Below are 21638 nucleotides of genomic sequence, written 5' to 3' on the forward strand. Positions count from 1 at the left end.
ACCCAATTTTTTTTAATTAACAAAAAATATAGAGCATGGTTCAATTTGTGGACCAACCCTTGTAGACCGGATTGGTTTGTTCGGTTAAATCAGATGAATTTTTTTTTATTTTTTATTTTTTTGGCTTCTCCACTCTATAAACCCTATTAGAAAAGCAGATTCAGAAGAAAAAAATCACCAGATTTCTCTTCGATTCATCTTCTTTGGCTGTTCTCGAACAGTGATGGCTGAGAGAGTGAGTGAGGAATCAGGGTCTAATAATGTGGAGATGCTGAGAAGTCTCTGAAAGAGAAAGGGAACGAGTTTTTCAAAGCTGGGAACTATCTTAAAGCCGCAGCTCTCTACACTCAGGCCATCAAGCTCGATCCTTCTAACGCTACTCTTTACAGGCACGTGTTCCCTAGATTATACTTTTATTGTCTTTTCTTTGTTCTAACAGTTTTACGATTCCTATTGAGTTTCGATCAAAATGATAACTTCCTCCATATTTGCGAATCTTAATGTTGAACTCTGATTGGTTTCCTTCAATCTGAGCTTAGTTCTTAAAAGATCTGATTTTTTTTATTCTCTTGTGACATGTTAGACCTTAAGAAGATTGTTTAACGTTTCGCTTATATTCAGAAGCTCAATTGTGATTTGTAATATTAAAGTTGAGGTCTTTATTAAGGTTATGTGAAATGTTGCTCAGATTAGATCGCTGAGCAGATTTTAAAATGTTGTTGAACTTTTTTCTTTACCCGGTGGTGCAGTAACCGAGCTGCTGCCTTCTTGAGTCTAGTTAAGCTTAGCAAAGCCTTGGCTGATGCTGAGACAACCATCAAACTCAACCCTCAATGGGAGAAGGTAATATATTCAGACAAGAAGAGATTGTTGCTCCTCTGTTTCTGTAATATCATTTTGTAGTTCTAACAAGTGGATTTTACGAATCTATCTTTTTTTTCAGGGCTACTTCAGGAAAGGCTCTGTGCTTGAAGCCATGGAGAAATATGATGATGTAAACCTTTTTCTCTTGTTTCTTTTCCTTTTGATTACAAAAGCTGTAATCATAAATATTTAAATCGCTTTGATGATTGCGACAGGCCTTGGCTGCGTTTGAAATGGCTCTACAGTACAACCCACAGAGCGCAGAAGTTTCAAGGAAGATCAAGAGGCTCGGTCAGCTGCAGAAGGAGAAACAGAGAGCTCAAGAACTCGAGAGTTTGAGGTCTAATGTCAACATGGCCAAGCATCTTGACAGCTTTAAATCTGAATTGGTTTGTTTTCTCTTGAAAAAATCATTGAAAACCTTTCTCCCTGCTTCTGAATTGTCTCTCATACACTTGCAGTCTGCAAACTATGGAGCTGAAGAGGGTTGGAAAGAGATGTTCTCTTTTCTTGTCGAGACCATGGAAACAGCTGTGAAAGCGTGGCACGAGACATCTAAAGTGGATACTAGAGTCTATTTCCTTCTTGACAAAGAGAAAACACAAACCGATAAGTTCGCACCAGCAGTCAACATCGATAAGGTATTAAAGAAGGGCATGAGAGAAAGAAAAAAAACAACACGAGCTCTTCTTGTCTGTCTGCTAACACTATCTGTTCCTTGACAGGCTTTTGAGTCTCCACACACACACAGTAACTGCTTTACGTATCTGAGGCAATACGCTGAAGAGTCCTTTTCCAAAGCTGCTTGCTTAGTGACATCAAAAAGTAGCATATCCTACCCCCACAGGTGAATCAAATCTGTCTCTTTTTCTTGCTCGCTAAAGTCTGTTTAATATTATGGACTGATAGTGATGATTAAATCTTGTGGCTCCCAGGTGTGGAAAGGTCAAGGCTCAAGGAAGTGGAAGCTCGGACAAAACGATGGAATCTTTGTTCAGTTTGAATCTCCGTCTATTCGAAATGTTTGGTTCATTCCTAGCTCGAAAGAAAAGGGGCAAACCTTATGCAGGTTCTTTCTCTCTCTCACACACACTTATCCTCTTCTTGGTTTTGCAATGAGCTTTGTGAATTCTATCAAGTACCATGACTTCACTTCACACAAGCTTTTGTAACTTAACTCCAGAGGTTAAATAGTTTTGAACTGATTTGGGGGTTTGATTTCAGGGATCCTCAAGCTCTAGATATCGGTGCACATGAGATTCTCCCTCGCATCTTCAAGGAAGTATCGAAGAGCTCGTAGTGCATTGTTTTATTGCAGTTTGATTCTCTACTCTCTATCCAGTTTTTGATCAATACTGAAGAAAAAAAAGGAGTTCTTGTGTGTTTGTGCTACTCAGACAACCACCCACCTGTGTTGTTTCTTGTTTAAGAGCTTTTTGTTTTATGTCTTGAAGTGTGAAAATCCATGTTAACGTCCAATATTCATCATTGACATCAACACAACCGTATGGTTTGTTAAGTTTTAGGTAGAAATGCTTGATTCTTGTGAAAGCTACCATGAACAATATTTTTCACTAATGGCCCTATGTAGCCCAACAAATTAAATTAGTTAGCCCAGATTAGTTTGTTTGAGAGATAAGAGCCCAATAAAGTAAATAGCTGGTCTGAGATTTGTGAAAATAGAGGATTCGGCCACACTCCACTCCACCGACGACAACCGACAGGGTAGCTATCAATTTGACTCCATTTCATTTGAATTATCCCAAACCCATTATCTAATCCTCTCTTATTTTTAGACTAGTAAAACAATAATTATATTTTTTGTAACAACCGAATAAATTTAGTCATGTTTTAAGAACAAAAAACATCAATATTTTGAAATTTTCTCGTTATTAAATCATCTATCTATATGGAAAAACACTTGTGCCCTCATACGTACGCATGAACCCATAAAGTATTGAATCAAATATTAATGAGGATTTGGTGGGAATTGATTTGGTAGCACGTCCTAGAATGTAGCTTTCGGAATCAGGCAAACACATTTAAACATTTCTTCTCTTAAAATAGAAAATTAAAATCTGTTTGGTAAAAAAGCATTTCCATTGGAAATTTTCATAATGAATAAAAGAAAAGAAACGATAAGACATTATTATTTGAATAAATAAATAATTTGAATATTGAAAAATCCATCCACTAATATATAAATGCTTTCGGATATTCAAAGTGGTGAAAACCTGGTAATGAAGGAGATTAGAAAACAAAATAATAAATAAACGCGTCACTCTCTCTCTCTCTCTCTCTCTCCTAAACCCTTTCGCATCTCGCTTTCAATTTGATCTCCAATTTCTCCGAGACTTAGATCCAGAGCATAATCTTTGCATTGTTCATCTCTTAACCTCTTATCGGAACCGACTCAGAGTACGCGATCGATTATTGACTCGGCGAGACATGGGAGGTGCGGCTTCGACGCCGCGAAGTACCGGTGGTGACGATGTTTCGGTGGAGGAGTACCTCATTGCGACTTTCGTCGGGGAGAAATCGTTTCCCTTGGCGTCTGATGTCTGGAACAAGCTGCTTGAGCTTCCCTTGAGATCTCGGTGGCCCCGTGATCGCGTTCACCAAGCCTGTCAACTCTTCGGTTAGTCAAAATCTGTTGAAACTCTAGTGTTAGAGTGTGATTGGTTAGTTAGGATTAGAAAGGATGAGACTATGCGCAAACGAATTGGATGTTAATGACGGCCTTAGTGATAATCTTAAGTTTGATTATCATTTTTTTTTGTCTTTGTTGTCGTGCAGCACAGAGCAATGGAAACACTAGGCACCTGGCGAAACTATTGATTCATCTGTCGTGGTGTTTGCAAGAGCTTCTCCAAGCTTCTTCTGATGATGATGATGATGATGCTCACTCTTCTCTCTATAAGAAAGCTCTTAACGCAACCTATATTTCATCCCTCTTTTTGAAGCATTTGATTGAGAATGGCAAAAGTGAGGAGTTGCATCTCTCTCTCGACGAATCTGAGCCTGTTCCTCATGGCTTTGTAATGGGTAATTATTCTCTTTATTAGCTCTCTTTACAGCATTAAGGCAACTCTTTAACTGGATTCAGATGGCTTATTGAGAGTGTATTAATGGTAATGGCAGATCAAGATATCCAGAATTTTGTCATGCGTAGTTTTGTTGAGCTTCATTGGATCAACCGAAGTGAGGTATGCCATACTTATTCTATTATTATTTATAATGATGATCAATTTACGTATCAAATGTCCCATTCTCCTGATTTTCATCATTTATTTGGCAAGTCCCAACTCGTATGTTCTACATCAGGAACTTCTCAACTTCATGGTTGTTGCAATGTCGACTCAGCTTCTCTCCGGACCATCACCTGGACCAAAAGATGCCAACCCTTTTCTTGATGCAGCAATGGCTCAGGTAACATCTTCATTAGTTTTTCCCATCGTTTGCATAGGTTTTGGGCCCCTACCAATTTACGTTCTTTCTTTTGCTTCATCATTTTTAGGAAAAGTCTATAGTTTGTATGGCTGTGAGAAGGTTGCTACTTAATTATATTTCCCGAAACCATACTCCGAATGCAAAAACCTATTTATATTCTGATGGAGATTCACCAGGCATCTTGGAAAGAGTTGGTTCTGCAGCTGGTAGGTGTTCGTGTTACTTCATTTCATTATGTTTGTCTTATTCTCGTCCACGTTGACCCTTTTCTACTACTGCCTTTCCGTTCATTATGTTTTCCTGCTTAGATTTTGAATCATTATATATATTCATGAACACTTTTCTTTTGCACATGCAGCGACATTTGTGCTCTTGCCTTTGAACTATCTTGTAAATAATACTGGTGACGGATCTAAATATCCACTAGCAGAGTCCAGCCTTCATGTTTTGCTTATCCTCATTCACTACCAGAAGTCGATCTTGAGTGATGAGTCCATGACGGATAAAAGTGATGACAGTGCTACTTCAGAATCAGTCTCTAAAGTTCATGTATTTTCCTCTGGCAATACTTTTACCAAGGCTCTGGCAAATGCTAGAGATGTAGAATGTGAGTTTTTTTTTGTTCTTCATCTTCTGACTAGGGTGAGTCACATGTGTATGTCTAAACTGTTACCTTGGTTGCAGTTGACCGCTCAGATTTGGAGGGAAATGCCTACTCTGGTCCACATGTTCGGATACCATTTGCTTCGTTATTTGATACTCTTTGCATGTAAGTTGTATTCTCTTCTTAAAAAATTGTATTTTCTTGAGGTTTTTCTCTACTGTAACCTGTTGTTTTCATAGAGATTTATCCTGTATAAGAAGTCTTTATTCAATAAGTTCTTTGCTAATGGGTAATAACGCAATCTGGCAATATAGGTGTTTGTCTGATGAGGGAGCTGTCTTGCTCCTCTACTCATTGTTGCAAGGGAACTCCTACTTCAAGGAGTATGTTTGGTGCGAACTGATAGGATACTATGGTATGATTCATAAACTCCAGTATTTTTCTGTTTCATTTATTTTGTTCCATTATCCTCAAAAGTAGAAATTCATACTTCGATATTGTTTCATGTGTTGAAGTAAAGTCCTTGTGGTTTCATATTAGTGATCTATGGTATAAAAATATGTATTTTGATGGACAGTTGATGCCCATTCTGGAAACGCTGTATAAACGCTTCGAGGAGAACATCATCCAATCAAATATACATGATGCTAATTGTACTTCTCATACTTAGCCAGGATTCATCATTTAACTCAAGCATTCACAAGATGGTATGTGTTGTTATCTGTTGTAGGATTGGAATGATATTTCTCAACTTCGTATCTTTCTGATCACGTTTCATTTGAATAGATACTTCCTAGCGTTCCATGGTACAAGGAGCATCTCCTTCATCAGACGTCTCTCTTGTTTCCTTAATGGTCATTATTCTCATCAGAACAGTGCAGCACAACCTTTCTAAACTGCGGGTATAGCTTTACATTCATGTATTAGCAACGACAACTGTTTCAATTTGTACTTAATTGTTTAACCGTTCGGGTAGGTTCAAACCTTATAAGAGTGTGATCAAGTTGATAGGCATGTATCAAACTGGAACCTGCAACTTATTTGGAGATGCATCATAAAATGAGCACCGAAGATATAAATTACTTTCCGTTTAGGCTTGGTGGTGTTATGCATTATGTATAGAAGGCCATTTGTTTGGAAATTTGGATTGTGGTGCATGTTGTGACAAATTTTTGTTTCTTGGGGGTTTACAGGATGTGTATCTGCAGACCACATGCCTTGCAACCTTGGCTAACATGGCACCTCATGCCCATCATCTTAGTGCATATGCTTCACAGAGGCTTGTCAGTCTCTTCTACATGCTTTCTCGAAAGTATGCAACTAATTCCTCGTCCTTATGACTTTTCATATTTTATATATTCGTCTTGTACAGAACGATGCTCATCATGGATCCTTTAGAACTGACCATGATTTTTTAATTAACAGGTATAACACAGTTATCAGACTTGACAGGTGATAAGCTGCAAAGTATCAAAATAAGCTTGTCAGGAGAGGATGATAGCGTTTCAGAAGATCTGGTAAGGCATAGTTAGTTCAGGCACACAATACATTGCAGTGAATCATTGTTATCCTTGTGGTTTATATTTGTAAATTGTATTTTTGCCAACTTGCAGGCAGCAGAGTTGCAAATCTTTACTGATTTCTTGAGACTTGTCCTTGATATATTAAATGCAATTTTGACGTACGCGTTGCCTAGGAATCCCGAGGTCACAATGTCAATTTTTTTACTTAGCAGCATGAATCATATGTTCTTTTTCCATACTACATTCTCTGAATCAGTTTCTGTTTCTGGTTTATGCAGATTGTCTATGCAATCATGCATCGGCAGGAAGTGTTCCAACCTTTCAAGAATCATCCGCGATTTCATGAGCTAGTCGAAAATTTTACACCGTACAAACAAACCCATAAGCTTTAAATTCTTTATAACTTTAGATAGAACAGAGTATCTGATTGATCCATCTGTCTCTCACTTGCTTAACCAAATTATCATTTTATCTATTTAGGTGTTAGACTTTTTCAATAGCCGCATGGACACTCAAAGATCGGATCGAGAATGGTCAGTGCAGAAAGTTCTTCAGTTCATCATCGACAATTGTCGGTCTTGGCGAGGCGAAGGCATGAAGGTAAACAAACTCTGTTAACACTTGCATATGTCACTGATATAGTATTCTTTTCACTACAATTCTTAAAGCTCATTGTTCACTATTATGAATGCAGATGTTTACTCAACTACACTTCTCGTATGAACAAGAGAGTCACCCAGAAGAGTTCTTCATTCCATACGTCTGGCAACTAGCTTTATCCCGATGGTAACACTCTTTCATCACTATATAAAAGAAGAACACCCATCTCATTCCTCTTTAACCTTTCTCATTGTTCGCAGCGGATTCAGTTTTAATCCGGACGCCATCAACTTATTCCAGTACCACACCAAGTTGAAGTAAGTACCATCGAAACAAATTGTGTTAATTCAATATATGAAACTTATTAGCCTATCCAAGTTTTGACATGACCTCTGCTTCGGTGCGTTTTTGCTTGCAGGAACAAATAGAAGACGGAAAGAGACGAAGTGGAAGAAGGGGAAGAGAGAAAGTAAAGAGTTGATCGAGCAGAGAATCGTCTTCGATCCATAGTACATTCCGATGTGGGTGGGTGGGTGGGGGTATGTATATATTCATACGGTTAAGGGTTCAAATAAGATAAAATGTTGACGTAATTATTCTCCAAAAAATTACTTTTTCAAACATTGTAGGTTTTCGGTACATTAATAGTATACTCTCTCTTGATGTGTAATAACAAATGACGTTTCGGTCTGAACGTAATGCCCTTTTAACACACATGAAGCTTTTACCGATCGAGATTCCGACGAGGATGACGATATCCTCGGAACCGTAACGGGAAACTCATGAATCTCATCGATCCATGGATTATTAGTCTTCTCCTTGGAGGGATCAATACTTCTCAAAGCTCTACAAACCGCACTATTACACTTGAAACCTGACCCAAACCAATCTGCCAAGTCTTACCTCCTCTCTTAATTAATCCTTCCTTTAGCTTCACTATAACCAAGCTCATACCAAACCGAGCTACTCGAAGTGTTCCCAAACCTGTTCAAAGTCATCCTCGATGGCTCCATCTGCCACTCGGAAAGATCCAAATTTTTCTGAATCTCATCGAGCACCGCTCTTCCTCCTGCGTGGATGCAAAAATGCTCGAGAGCTAGCTTGATGTCAGAAACATAAGGCTTGATTCTGTTGACTTTAACACTCTTCGAGCCGCGAGTGTCGCAAAAGTTAGAAGTTGTTCGGACATTGGTAGGACTAGCGGTCCAAGCGTGGTAATGTTCGTTTTGAGAGCGAGACACCGATTTTGTTGTTGTTGTTGTTGTTGTTCGTGTCTTCGCGATGGTAAGCGCTGTTGAAGGCGTTGTCGTCAGCTCCTTTGTGGCCTTGTGGGTACTGATAGTGTGGAGTAGTTGATACTTTGAGAGGCGGCGGTCGGAGGAGCGGTTGGAGAGGAGAACGTAAATATAATGAAACTCGTTAAACAACATGCATGCATTTTATAATTTACGTGAAATATATGCCACCATATACAGTATGTGAGATTTTACATGCGTATATTTAGTTTTGAATTTTTCTCAAAATCTATGTGTTAAAAACCTCCTACAAAAATATTTAATTTTTCGGTAATGTTCTATATATTGAAGCATATAATCTTTAGTGATGTTTTAAAATTTCTAAATTCATTCTATATTTGTATTAATGTATATTAAACTCTCTTTCATTGTACATGACTACACGGGCATCGTTTTAATTTTTAGTCAATTAATTTAGTAAAATTTCGTAATAATCCATAAATTGGTGGATTAACCACTATAAAATCGTTATTTTATAGAGAAACAGAGACAACAAAGTTCCAAACTACTTTGAACTTCATCATATGTTAGTGAATGATGCAAATATGCATTAAAAATATTTTCATATTTTTGAATTTTTTTAAAAATCTATGTGTTTAACCCATAGAAGTTAATCTTCGGTAAATGCTCTATATATTGAAGCCAACGGTCTTTAGTGTTGTTTTAAAATTTCTAAACATATTTTACATTTGTATTAATGTACATTAAACTCACTTTCATGGTACATGAGCATCGTTTTAATTTCTTATCAATTTATTCAGCAAAACTTCATAACACTCCCTAAATTGGTGGACTAACCACTATAAAATCACTACTCTCTAGAAAAACGGAGACAACAAAGGTTCCAAACCTCTTTGACCTTCATCATATGTTAGTGAATGATGCAACTATGCATTAAAACAATATTTTTATATTTTTGATTTTTTCTCAAAATCTACGAAAATATTTAGTTTTTCGGAAAATGCTCTATATACTAAAGTCTATGATTTTTAGTGTTTTTTTAAAATTTATAAACACATTCTACAATTGTATAATATATATTAAACTCTCTTTCATCCTAAATGGACATCGTTTTAATTTTTTGTCAATTAATTTAGCAAAACTTCATAACACTATCTAAATTGGTGGACTAACCACTATAAAATTGATTGCTATTTTCTTGAGAAACGGAGACAACAAATGTTCCAAACCACTTTGAGCTTCATCATATGTTTGTGAAGGATACAAATATGCATTAACACATTATTTTCATATTTTTGAATTTTTTTTTCAAAATTTGTATGTTAACCCCAACGAAAATATTTAGTTTTTCGGAAAATGTTCTATATACTGAAGCCTATGATCTTTAGTTTTTGTTTAAAATTTCTAAACACATTCTACATTTGTATTAATGTATATTAAACTCTCTTACATTGTACACGGGCATCTTTTTAATTTTATGTCAATTAATATAGTAAACTTTTGTAATACTCCCTAAATTGGTGGTATAACCACTATAAAATTGTTATTTTTAGAGAACGGAGACAACAAAAGTTCCAAACCACTTTGGCATTCATCATATGTTATTGAAGGATCCAAACATGGATTAAAACAATATTTTCATATTTTTTAATTTTTTTCAAAATCTATGTGTTAACCCCTACGAAATATTAAATTTTTCGGTAAATGCTATATATACTGAAGCCTATGATCTTTATTGTTGTTTAAAAATATCTAAACACATTCTACATTTGTATTAATGTATATTAAACTATCTTTCATGGTACATGAGCATCGTTTTAATTTCTTATTAATTAAATTAGCAAAACTTCATAACACTCCCTATATTGGTGGACTAACCACTACAAAATCGCTATTCTCTAAAAAAACGAAGAAAAAAAGGTTCCAAACATCTTTGACCTTCATCATATGTTAGTGAATGATGCAACTATGCCTTAAAACATATTTTCATATTTTGAATTTTCTCAAAATCTACGAGAAGATTTAATTTTTCGGTAAATGCTCAATATACTAAAGGCTATGATCTTTAGTGTTGTCTTAAAATTTCTAAACACATTCTACATTTATATTAATGTATATTAAACTCTCTTTCATACTACATAGACATCGTTTTAATTTTTTTCAATTAAGTTAGCAAAACTTCATAACACTCCCCAAATTGATGGACTAATCGCTATTCTCTTGAGAAACGGACACAGCAAAAGTTTCAAACCACTTTGACCTTCATCATATGTTAGTGAATGATGCAACTATAAATAAAACAGTATTTCATATTTTTTGAATTTTTCTCAAAATCTATGTGTTAACCCCTACGAAATATTTAGTTTTTCGGAAAATGTTATATATACTAAGCCAACGATCTTTAGTGTTGTTTTAAAATTTCTAAACACATTCTACATTTGTATTAGGTATATTAAACTCTCTTTCATTGTACACGGGCATCGTTTTTATTTTTTTGTCAATTAATTTAGTAAAAGTTTGTAATAATCCCTAAATTGGTGGACTAACCACTATAAAATCGCTATTCTCTAGAAAAACGGAGACAACAAATGTTCCAAACCTCTTTGACCTTCAGCATATGTTATTGAAGGATGAAACTATGCATTAAAACAGTATTTTCAATTTTTCATATTTTTTAATTTTTTTCAAAATCTATGTGTTAACCCCTACGAAATATTGAATTTTACGGTAAATGCTATATATACTAAAGCCTATGATATTTAGTGTTATTTTAAAATTTCTAAACACATTCTACATTTGTATTAATGTATATTAAACTCTCTTTCATTGTACATGGGCATCGTTTTAATTTTATGTCAATTAATATAGTAAAATTTCGTAATACTCCCTAAATTGGTGGACTAAACACTATAAAATCGCTATTTTATAGAGAAACATAGACAACAAAATTTCCAAACCACTTTGATCTTCATCATATGTTAGTGAAGGATCCAAATATGGATTAAAACAGTATTTTAATATTTTTGATTTTTTTCAACATCTATGTGTTAACCCCTACGAAAATATTGATTTTTTTGGTAAATGTTATATATACTGAAGCCTATTATCTTTAGTGTTGTTTTAAAATTTATAAACACATTCTTCATTTGTATTAATGTATATTAAACTCTATTTCATGGTACATGAGTATCGTATTAATTTCTTATCAATTAATTTAGCAAAACTTAATAACACTCCCTAAATTGGTGGATTAACCACTATAAAATCGTTATTCTCTAGAAAATAAAGAAAAAAGGGTTCCAAACCTCTTTGACCTTCATCATATGTTAGTGAAGGATGCAACTATGCATTAAAACAATAATTTTATATTTTTGAATTTTTCTCAAAATCTACGAAAATATTTAGTTTTTCGGTAAATACTCTATATACTAAAACCTATGATCTTTAGTGTTGTTTTAAAATTTCTAAACACATTCTACATTTGTATTAATATATATTAAACTCTCGTTCATGCTACGTAGACATCATTTTAATTTTTTTCAATTAATTTAGCAAACTTTATAACACTCCCCAAATTGGTGAACTATTCACTATAAATCGCTATTCTCTTGAGAACGGACACAAAAGTTCCAAGCCACTTTGACCTTCATCATATGTTAGTGAATGATGCAACTATGAATAAAACAATATTTTCATATTTTTGATTTTTCTCAAAATCTATGTGTTAACCCCTACGAAAATATTTAGTTTTTCGGAAAATGTTCTATATACTAGGCCTATGATCTTTAGTGTTGTTTTAAAATTTTTAAACATATTGTACATTTGTATTAATGTATATTGAACTCTCTTTCATTGTACACGGGCATCGTTTTAATTTTTTGTCAATTAATTTAGTAAATTTCGTAATACTCCCTAAATTGGTGGACTAACCACTATAAAATCGCTATTATCTAGAAAAACGGAGACAACAAAGTTCCAAACCTCTTTGACCTTCAGCATATGTTATTGAAAGATGAAGCTATGCATTAAAACAGTATTTTCATATTTTTGAATTTTTTTCTAAATCTATGTGTTAACCCGTACGAAAATATTGAATTTTTCGGTAAATGCTATATATACTGAAGTCTATGATCTTTAGTGTTGTTTTAAAATTTCTAAACACATTCTACATTTGTATTAATATATTTAAACTCTTTTTTATTGTACATGGGCATCGTTTTAGTTTTATGTCAATTAATATAGTAAAATTTCGTAATACTTCCTAAATTGGTGGAATAACCACTATAAAATCCCAATTTTATAGAGAAACGGAGACAAAAAAAGTTTCAAACCACTTTGAACTTCATCATATGTTAGTGAAGGATCCAAATATGGATTAAAAGAGTATTTTTCATATTTTTGAATTTTTTTCAAAATCTATGTGTTAACCACTATGAAAATATTGAATTTTTGGTAAATGCTATATATACTGAAGCCTATGATCTTTAGTGTTGCTTTAAAATTTTTAAATACATTCTACATTTGTATTAATTTATATTAAACTCTTTTTCATGGTACATGAGCATCGTTTTAATTTCTTATCATTAATTCAGCAAAACTTATAACTTCTATAACACTCCTAAATTGGTGGATTGACTACTATAAAATCGCTATTCTTTAGAAAACAAAGAAAAAAAGGTTCTGAACCTCTTTGACTTTCATCATATGTTAGTGAAGGATGCAACTATGCATTAAAAACAATATTTTCATATTTTAAATTTTATCAAAATCTACGAAATATTTAGTTTTTCGGTAAATGCTCTATATACTAAAGCCTATGATCTTTAGTGTTGTTTTAAAATTTCTAAACACATTCTACATTTGTATTAATGTATATAAACTCTCTTTCATGCTACATAGACATTGTTTTAATTTTTACTTCAATTAATTAGCAAAACTTCATAACACTCTCCAAATTGGTGGACTAATCACTATAAAATCGCTATTCTCTTGAGAAACGGACACAACAAAAGTTCCAAACCACTTTGACCTTCATCATATATTAGTGAAGGATGCAACTATGATTAAAACAGTATTTTCATATTTTTTAATTTTTTCTCAAAATCTATGTGTTAACCCCTAAGAAATATTTTTAGTTTTTTGCTATATACTAAGCCTATGATATTTAGTGTTGTTTTAAAATTTCTAAACACATTCTACATTTGTAATAGTGTATATTAAACTCTCTCATTGTACACGGGTATCGTTTTAGTTTTTTGTCAATTAATTTAGTAAAATTTTGTAATACTCCCTAAATTGATGGACTAACGACTATAAAATCGTTATTCGCTAGAAAAACGGAGACAACAAAGGTTCCAAATCTCTTTGACCTTCAGCATATGTTATTGAAGGATTAAACTATGCATTAAACAGTATTTATATATTTTTGAATTTTTTTCAAAATCTATGTGTTAACCCCTACGAAAATATTCAATTTTTCAGTAAATGCACTATATAGTGAAGCCTATGATTTTTAGTGTTGTTTTAAAATTTCTAAACACATTCTACATTTTTATTAATGTATATTGAACTCTCTTTCATGGTACATGGACATCGTTTTAATTTTTTCAATTAATTTAGTAATACTTCATAAATTCCCTAAATTGGTGGAATAACCACTATAAAATCGTTATTTTAAAGAAATGGAGAGAACAAAAGTTCTAAACCTCTTTGAATAGCATCTTATGTTAGTGCACGATGAAACTATGCATTAAAACAAAAAATTACATTTTTGAATTTTTCTCAAATATATATTGGTTTAACCCTACGAAAATGTTGATTTTTTCGTTAAATGCTTTATATATTAAATTCTACTCTTTAGTTTTAATTAAAAATTTATAACCCGTTATACATTTGTATTAATGTATGCTAAACTCTCTTTCATATTACTTATAGATCGTTCTAAATTTTTAACAATTAATTTAAAAAACTTCATATAGTGCATAAATCAGTAGATATCTACTATAAAATACCTATTATCTAGAGAAACAGACACAACAAAAGTCAAATATTCTTTGACCATCATTATTATAGTACCAGTGTAAGATGCAGCTATGCACAAAATAAGATTGTCATTTTTTGTCTTCTATGAGTTAATACCTTATAAGAATATTAAGTTTTTCGATAATTTCTATATACTGAAGTTTAAACTCTTTAGTGTTTAGGAGTTATGCCAACATTCAGAATAGATATCATGAGCGTCTAGTGGCAGATTCTCGCAAATTTAATTTTAAAGTATGAAGTTCACAAACAATATTTAAGTAAATGATAACTACAAAGACTAATTAGATGCATTCATTACAACAATAAATGCATTTACTTTTTATACTCCCTCTGTTTTTTAATGTTACATATTTTACATTTTTCACATATTTTAATAAATATATTAAATTTGCATATTTTTTTTGTGTTATCTTTGTTCCATAATTTTAAGCCAATAAATTCAGTAAGTGAAATTAAGTTTTTTGAATTTGTAATTAATTAATAAACATGTTCTGAAAATGTAAAAAATAGATCTTAAAACAACTTTTTTTCTAGAATATGTAATATTAATGAACAAAGGGAGTATATGTGTAGAATCAGTGTGTCTTTAAATGCTCTAAGAAAATATTAATGTATTATGTATGTTACCTGGTTCATGATAATTGTTTTGAAGTTAGAATTTTAGTTTACATAAACTATCATTTGTTGCCAATAATATATAAGCTTCATTTTCATGCATTTTAGTATTAACTCAAAACTCTGACCCAAAATGATAGCTTATATTATTGGCAAAAAATGATAGTTTATGTAACTAAAATTCTAACTTCAAAACTAATTATCATGAACCAGGTTACATACATAATACATTCATTATTTTCTTAGAGCATTTAAAGACACACCTGATTCTACACATATACTCCCTTTGTTCATTAATATTACATATTCTAAAAAAAAGTTGTTTTAAAAAGATCTATTTTTTACATTTTCAGAACATGTTTTATTATTAATTACAATTTCAAAAAACTTAATTTCACTTACTGAATTTTTATTGGCTTAAAATTATGGAACAAAGATAAACAAAAAATTATGCAAATTTAATATATTTTATTAAAATATGTGAAAATGTAAAATATGTAACTTAAAAACAGAGGGAGTATAAAAGTAAATGCATTTATTGTTGTAATGAATGCATCTAATTAGTCTCTTGTAGTTATCATTTACTTAAATATATTGTTTGTGAACTTCATACTTTAAAATTAAATTTGCGAGAATCTGCCACTAGACGCTCATGATATCTATTCTGAATGTTGGCATAACTCCTAAACACTAAAGAGTTTAAAACTTCAGTATATAGAAATTATCGAAAAACTTAATATTCTTATAAGGGATTAACTCATAGAAGACAAAAAATGACAATCTTATTTTGTGCATAGCTGCATCTTACACTACTATATAATGATGGTCAAAGAATATTTGAACTTTTGTTGTGTCTGTTTCTCTAGATAATAGGTATTTTATAGTAGATATCTACTGATTTATGCACTATATGAAGTTTTCTTAAATTAATTGTTAAAAATTTAGAACGATCTATAAGTAATATGAAAGAGAGTTTAGCATACATTAATACAAATGTATAACGGGTTATAAATTTTTAATTAAAACTAAAGAGTAGAAGTTTAATATATAAAGCATTAACGAAAAAATCAACATTTTCGTAGGGGTTAAACCATATATATTTTGAGAAAAATTCAAAAATGTAATTTTTTTGTTTTAATGCATAGTTTCATCGTGCACTAACATAAGATGCTATTCAAAGAGGTTTAGAACTTTTGTTCTCTCCATTTCTTTAAAAATAACGATTTTATAGTGGTTATTCCACCAATTTAGGGAATATTATGAAGTATTACTAAATTAATTGAAAAAAATTAAAACGATGTCCATGTACCATGAAAGAGAGTTCAATATACATTAATAAAAATGTAGAATGTTTTAGAAATTTTAAAACAACACTAAAAATCATAGGCTTCACTATATAGTGCATTTACTGAAAATTGAATATTTTCGTAGGGGTTAACACATAGATTTTGAAAAAAATTCAAAAATATATAAATACTGTTTTAATGCATAGTTTTAATCCTTCAATAACATATGCTGAAGGTCAAAGAGATTTGGAACCTTTGTTGTCTCCGTTTTTCTAGCGAATAACGATTTTATAGTCGTTAGTCCATCAATTTAGGGAGTATTACAAAATTTACTAAATTAATTGACAAAAACTAAAACGATACCCGTGTACAATGAGAGAGTTTAATATACACTATTACAAATGTAGAATGTGTTTTAGAAATTTTAAAACAACACTAAATATCATAGGCTTAGTATATAGCAAAAAACTAAATATTTTCTTAGGGTTAACACATAGATTTTGAGAAAAATTAAAAAATGAAAATACTGTTTTATTCATAGTTGCATCCTTCACTAATATATGATGAAGGTCAAAGTGGTTTGGAACTTTTGTTGTGTCCGTTTCTCAAGAGAATAGCGATTTTATAGTGATTAGTCCACCAATTTGGAAGTGTTATGAAGTTTTGCTAAATTAATTGAAGTAAAATTAAAACAATGTCTATGTAGCATGAAAGAGAGTTTATTATACATTAATACAAATGTAGAATGTGTTTAGAAATTTTAAAACAACACTAAATCATAGGCTTTAGTATATAGAGCATTTACCGAAAAACTAAATATTTTCGTAGATTTTGATAAAAATTAAAAATATGAAAATATTGTTTTAATGCATAGTTGCATCCTTCACTAACATATGATGAAAGTCAAAGAGGTTCAGAACCTTTTTTTTTTGTTTTTCTAAAGAATAGCGATTTTATAGTAGTCAATCCCCCATTTAGGGAGTGTTATAAAGTTTTGCTGAATTAATTGATAAGAAATTAAAACGATGCTCATGTACCATGAAAAAGAGTTTAATATAAATTAATACAAATGTAGAATGTATTTAAAAATTTTAAAGCAACACTAAAGATCATAGGCTTCAGTATATATAGCATTTACCAAAAATTCAATATTTTCATAGTGGTTAACACATAGATTTTTGAAAAAAATTCAAAAATATGAAAATACTCTTTTAATCCATATTTGGATCCTTCACTAACATATGATGAAGTTCAAAGTGGTTTGAAACTTTTTTTGTCTCCGTTTCTCTATAAAATTGGGATTTTATAGTGGTTATTCCACCAATTTAGGAAGTATTACGAAATTTTACTATATTAATTGACATAAAACTAAAACGATGCCCATGTACAATAAAAAAGAGTTTAATATATATTAATACAAATGTAGAATGTGTTTAGAAATTTTAAACAACACTAAAGATCATAGACTTCAGTATATATAGCATTTACCGAAAAATTCAATATTTTCGTACGGGTTAACACATAGATTTAGAAAAAAATTCAAAAATATGAAAAATACTGTTTTAATGCATAGCTTCATCTTTCAATAACATATGCTGAAGGTCAAGAGGTTTGGAACCTTTGTTGTCTCCGTTTTCTAGATAATAGCGATTTTATAGTGGTTAGTCCACCAATTTAGGGAGTATTACGAAATTTACTAAATTAATTGACAAAAAATTAAAACGATGCCCGTGTACAATGAAAGAGAGTTCAATATACATTAATACAAATGTACAATATGTTTAAAAATTTTAAAACAACACTAAAGATCATAGGCTAGTATATAGAACATTTCCGAAAAACTAAATATTTTCGTAGGGGTTAACACATAGATTTTGAGAAAAATTCAAAAATATGAAAATATTGTTTTTATTCATAGTTGCATCATTCACTAACATATGATGAAGGTCAAAGTGGCTTGGAACTTTTGTGTCCGTTTCTCAAGAGAATAGCGATTTTATAGTGAATAGTTCACCAATTTGGGGAGTGTTATAAAGTTTTGCTAAATTAATTGAAAAAAATTAAAATGATGTCTACGTAGCATGAACGAGAGTTTAATATATATTAATACAAATGTAGAATGTGTTTAGAAATTTTAAAACAACACTAAGATCATAGGTTTTAGTATATAGAGTATTTACCGAAAAACTAAATATTTTCGTAGATTTTGAGAAAATTCAAAAATATAAATTATTGTTTTAATGCATAGTTGCATCCTTCACTAACATATGATGAAGGTCAAAGAGGTTTGGAACCCTTTTTTCTTTATTTTTCTAGAGAATAACGATTTTATAGTGGTTAATCCACCAATTTAGGGAGTGTTATTAAGTTTTGCTAAATTAATTGATAAGAAATTAATACGATACTCATGTACCATGAAATAGAGTTTAATATACATTAATACAAATGAAGAATGTGTTTATAAATTTTAAACAACACTAAAGATAATAGGCTTCAGTATATAAACATTTACCAAAAAAATCAATATTTTCGTAGGGGTTAACACATAGATGTTGAAAAAAATCAAAAATATTAAAATACTGTTTTAATCCATATTTGGATCCTTCACTAACATATGATGAAGATCAAAGTGGTTTGGAAATTTTGTTGTCTATGTTTCTCTATAAAATAGCGATTTTATAGTGTTTAGTCCACCAATTTAGGGAGTATTACGAAATTTTACTATATTAATTGACATAAAATTAAAACGATGCCCATGTACAATGAAAGAGAGTTTAATATACATTAATACAAATGTAGAATGTGTTTAGAATTTTAAAATAACACTAAATATCATAGGCTTTAGTATATATAGCATTTACCGTAAAATTCAATATTTCGTAGGGGTTAACACATAGATTTTGAAAAAATTAAAAAATATGAAAAATTGAAAATACTGTTTTAATGCATAGTTTCATCCTTCAATAACATATGCTGAAGGTCAAAGAGGTTTGGAACATTTGTTGTCTCCGTTTTTCTAGAGAATAGCGATTTTATAGTGGTTAGTCCACCAATTTAGGGATTATTACAAACTTTTACTAAATTAATTGACAAAAAATAAAACGATGCCCGTGTACAATGAAAGAGAGTTTAATATACATTAATACAAATGTAGAATGTGTTTAGAAATTTTAAAACAACACTAAAGATCGTTGGCTTAGTATATATAACATTTTCCGAAAAACTAAATATTTTCGTAGGGGTTAACACATAGATTTTGAGAAAAATTCAAAAATATGAAAATACTGTTTTAATTTATAGTTGCATCATTCACTAACATATGATGAAGGTCAAAGTGGTTTGAAACTTTTGCTGTGTCCGTTTCTCAAGAGAATAGCGATTAGTCCATCAATTGGGGAGTGTTTGAAGTTTTGCTAACTTAATTGAAAAAAATTAAAACGATGTCTATGTAGTATGAAAGAGAGTTTAATATACATTAATATAAATGTAGAATGTGTTTAGAAATTTTAAGACAACACTAAAGATCATAGCCTTTAGTATATTGAGCATTTACCGAAAAATTAAATCTTCTCGTAGATTTTGAGAAAATTCAAAAATATGAAAATATTGTTTTAAGGCATAGTTGCATCATTCACTAACATATGATGAAGGTCAAAGATGTTTGGAACCTTTTTTTCTTCGTTTTTTTAGAGAATAGCGATTTTGTAGTGGTTAGTCCACCAATATAGGGAGTGTTATGATTTTGCTAATTTAATTAATAAGAATTAAAACGATGCTCATGTACCATGAAAGATAGTTTAATATACATTAATACAAATGTAGAATGTGTTTAGATATTTTTAAACAACAATAAAGATCATAGGCTTCAGTATATATAGCATTTACCGAAAAATTAATATTTTCGTAGGGGTTAACACATAGATTTTGAAAAAAATTAAAAATATGAAAATATTGTTTTAATCCATGTTTGGATCCTTCAATAACATATGATGAATGCCAAAGTGGTTTGGAACTTTTGTTGTCTCCGTTTCTCTATAAAATAACAATTTTATAGTGGTTATACCACCAATTTAGGGAGTATTACAAAAGTTTACTATATTAATTGACATAAAATTAAAAAGATGCCCGTGTACAATGTAAGAGAGTTTAATATACATTAATACAAATGTAGAATGTGTTTAGAAATTTTAAAACAAAACTAAGATCATAGGCTTCAGTATATAGAACATTTTCCGAAAACTAAATATTTTTTCGTTGGGGTTAACATACAAATTTTGAAAAAAAATTCAAAAATATGAAAATAATGTGTTAATGCATATTTGTATCCTTCACAAACATATGATGAAGCTCAAAGTGGTTTGGAACATTTGTTGTCTCCGTTTCTCAAGAAAATAGCAATTTTATAGTGGTTAGTCCACCAATTTAGATAGTGTTATGAAGTTTTGCTAAATTAATTGACAAAAAATTAAAACGATGTCCATTTAGGATGAAAGAGAGTTTAATATATATTTATACAATTGTAGAATGTGTTTATAAATTTTAAAAAAACACTAAAAATCATAGACTTTAGTATATAGAGCATTTTCCGAAAAACTAAATATTTTCGTAGATTTTGAGAAAAAATCAAAAATATAAAATATTGTTTTAATGCATAGTTGCATCATTCACTAACATATGATGAAGGTCAAAGAGGTTTGGAACCTTTGTTGTCTCCGTTTTTCTAGAGAGTAGTGATTTTATAGTGGTTAGTCCACCAATTTAGGGAGTGTTATGAAGTTTTGCTGAATAAATTGATAAGAAATTAAAACGATGCTCATGTACCATGAAAGTGAGTTTAATGTACATTAATACAAATGTAAAATATGTTTAGAAATTTTAAAACAACACTAAAGACCGTTGGCTTCAATATATAGAGCATTTACCGAAGATTAACTTCTATGGGTTAACACATAGATTTTAAAAAAATTCAAAAATATGAAAATATTTTTAATGCATATTTGCATCATTCACTAACATATGATGAAGTTCAAAGTAGTTTGGAACTTTGTTGTCTCTGTTTCTCTATAAAATAACGATTTTATAGTGGTTAATCCACCAATTTATGGATTATTACGAAATTTTACTAAATTAATTGACTAAAAATTAAAACGATGCCCGTGTAGTCATGTACAATGAAAGAGAGTTTAATACATTAATACAATATAGAATGAATTTAGAAATTTTAAAACATCACTAAAGATTATATGCTTCAATATATAGAACATTTACCGAAAAATTAAATATTTTTGTAGGAGGTTTTTAACACATAGATTTTGAAAAATTCAAAACTAAATATACGCATGTAAAATCTCACATACTGTATATGGTGGCATATATTTCACGTAAATTATAAACATGC

The 21638-nt window shown here is 30.9% G+C and overlaps 1 protein-coding gene and 2 pseudogenes across 1 annotated transcript; 2 read left to right on the forward strand and 1 right to left on the reverse strand.

Moving 5' to 3' along the window:
- The first annotated feature begins 189 nt into the window (after positions 1 to 189).
- LOC125594517 lies at positions 190 to 2224 on the forward strand (annotated as a pseudogene).
- Positions 2225 to 3312: 1088 nt separating this feature from the next.
- LOC125594523 (dymeclin-like) lies at positions 3313 to 7469 on the forward strand. Its single transcript, XM_048770688.1, has 16 exons — positions 3313 to 3502; positions 3661 to 3909; positions 4006 to 4070; positions 4189 to 4293; positions 4382 to 4520; positions 4673 to 4921; positions 4999 to 5083; positions 5233 to 5310; positions 6112 to 6230; positions 6344 to 6435; positions 6532 to 6624; positions 6720 to 6808; positions 6942 to 7041; positions 7136 to 7227; positions 7302 to 7358; positions 7460 to 7469. Exons 1-16 carry the CDS (start codon positions 3313 to 3315, stop codon positions 7467 to 7469), a joined length of 1812 nt encoding a protein of 603 aa, XP_048626645.1.
- A 55-nt stretch (positions 7470 to 7524) lies between these two features.
- Positions 7525 to 8471, reverse strand: LOC125594515 (annotated as a pseudogene).
- Positions 8472 to 21638: the final 13167 nt, after the last annotated feature.

The sequence above is a fragment of the Brassica napus genome, assembly GCF_020379485.1.
Source record: "Brassica napus cultivar Da-Ae chromosome A8 unlocalized genomic scaffold, Da-Ae chrA08_Random_8, whole genome shotgun sequence".
Taxonomy (NCBI): Eukaryota; Viridiplantae; Streptophyta; class Magnoliopsida; order Brassicales; family Brassicaceae; genus Brassica; species Brassica napus.

Bases quoted from the DNA above. Each gene is read 5' to 3' on its own strand.
- LOC125594523 (XM_048770688.1), top strand. From the start codon at position 3,313: ATGGGAGGTGCGGCTTCGACGCCGCGAAGTACCGGTGGTGACGATGTT. The intron at 6,231-6,343 runs GTATGCAACTAA...TTTAATTAACAG, and splicing joins TTCTACATGCTTTCTCGAAA to GTATAACACAGTTATCAGAC. The intron at 6,625-6,719 runs GTCACAATGTCA...TGGTTTATGCAG, and splicing joins CGTTGCCTAGGAATCCCGAG to ATTGTCTATGCAATCATGCA.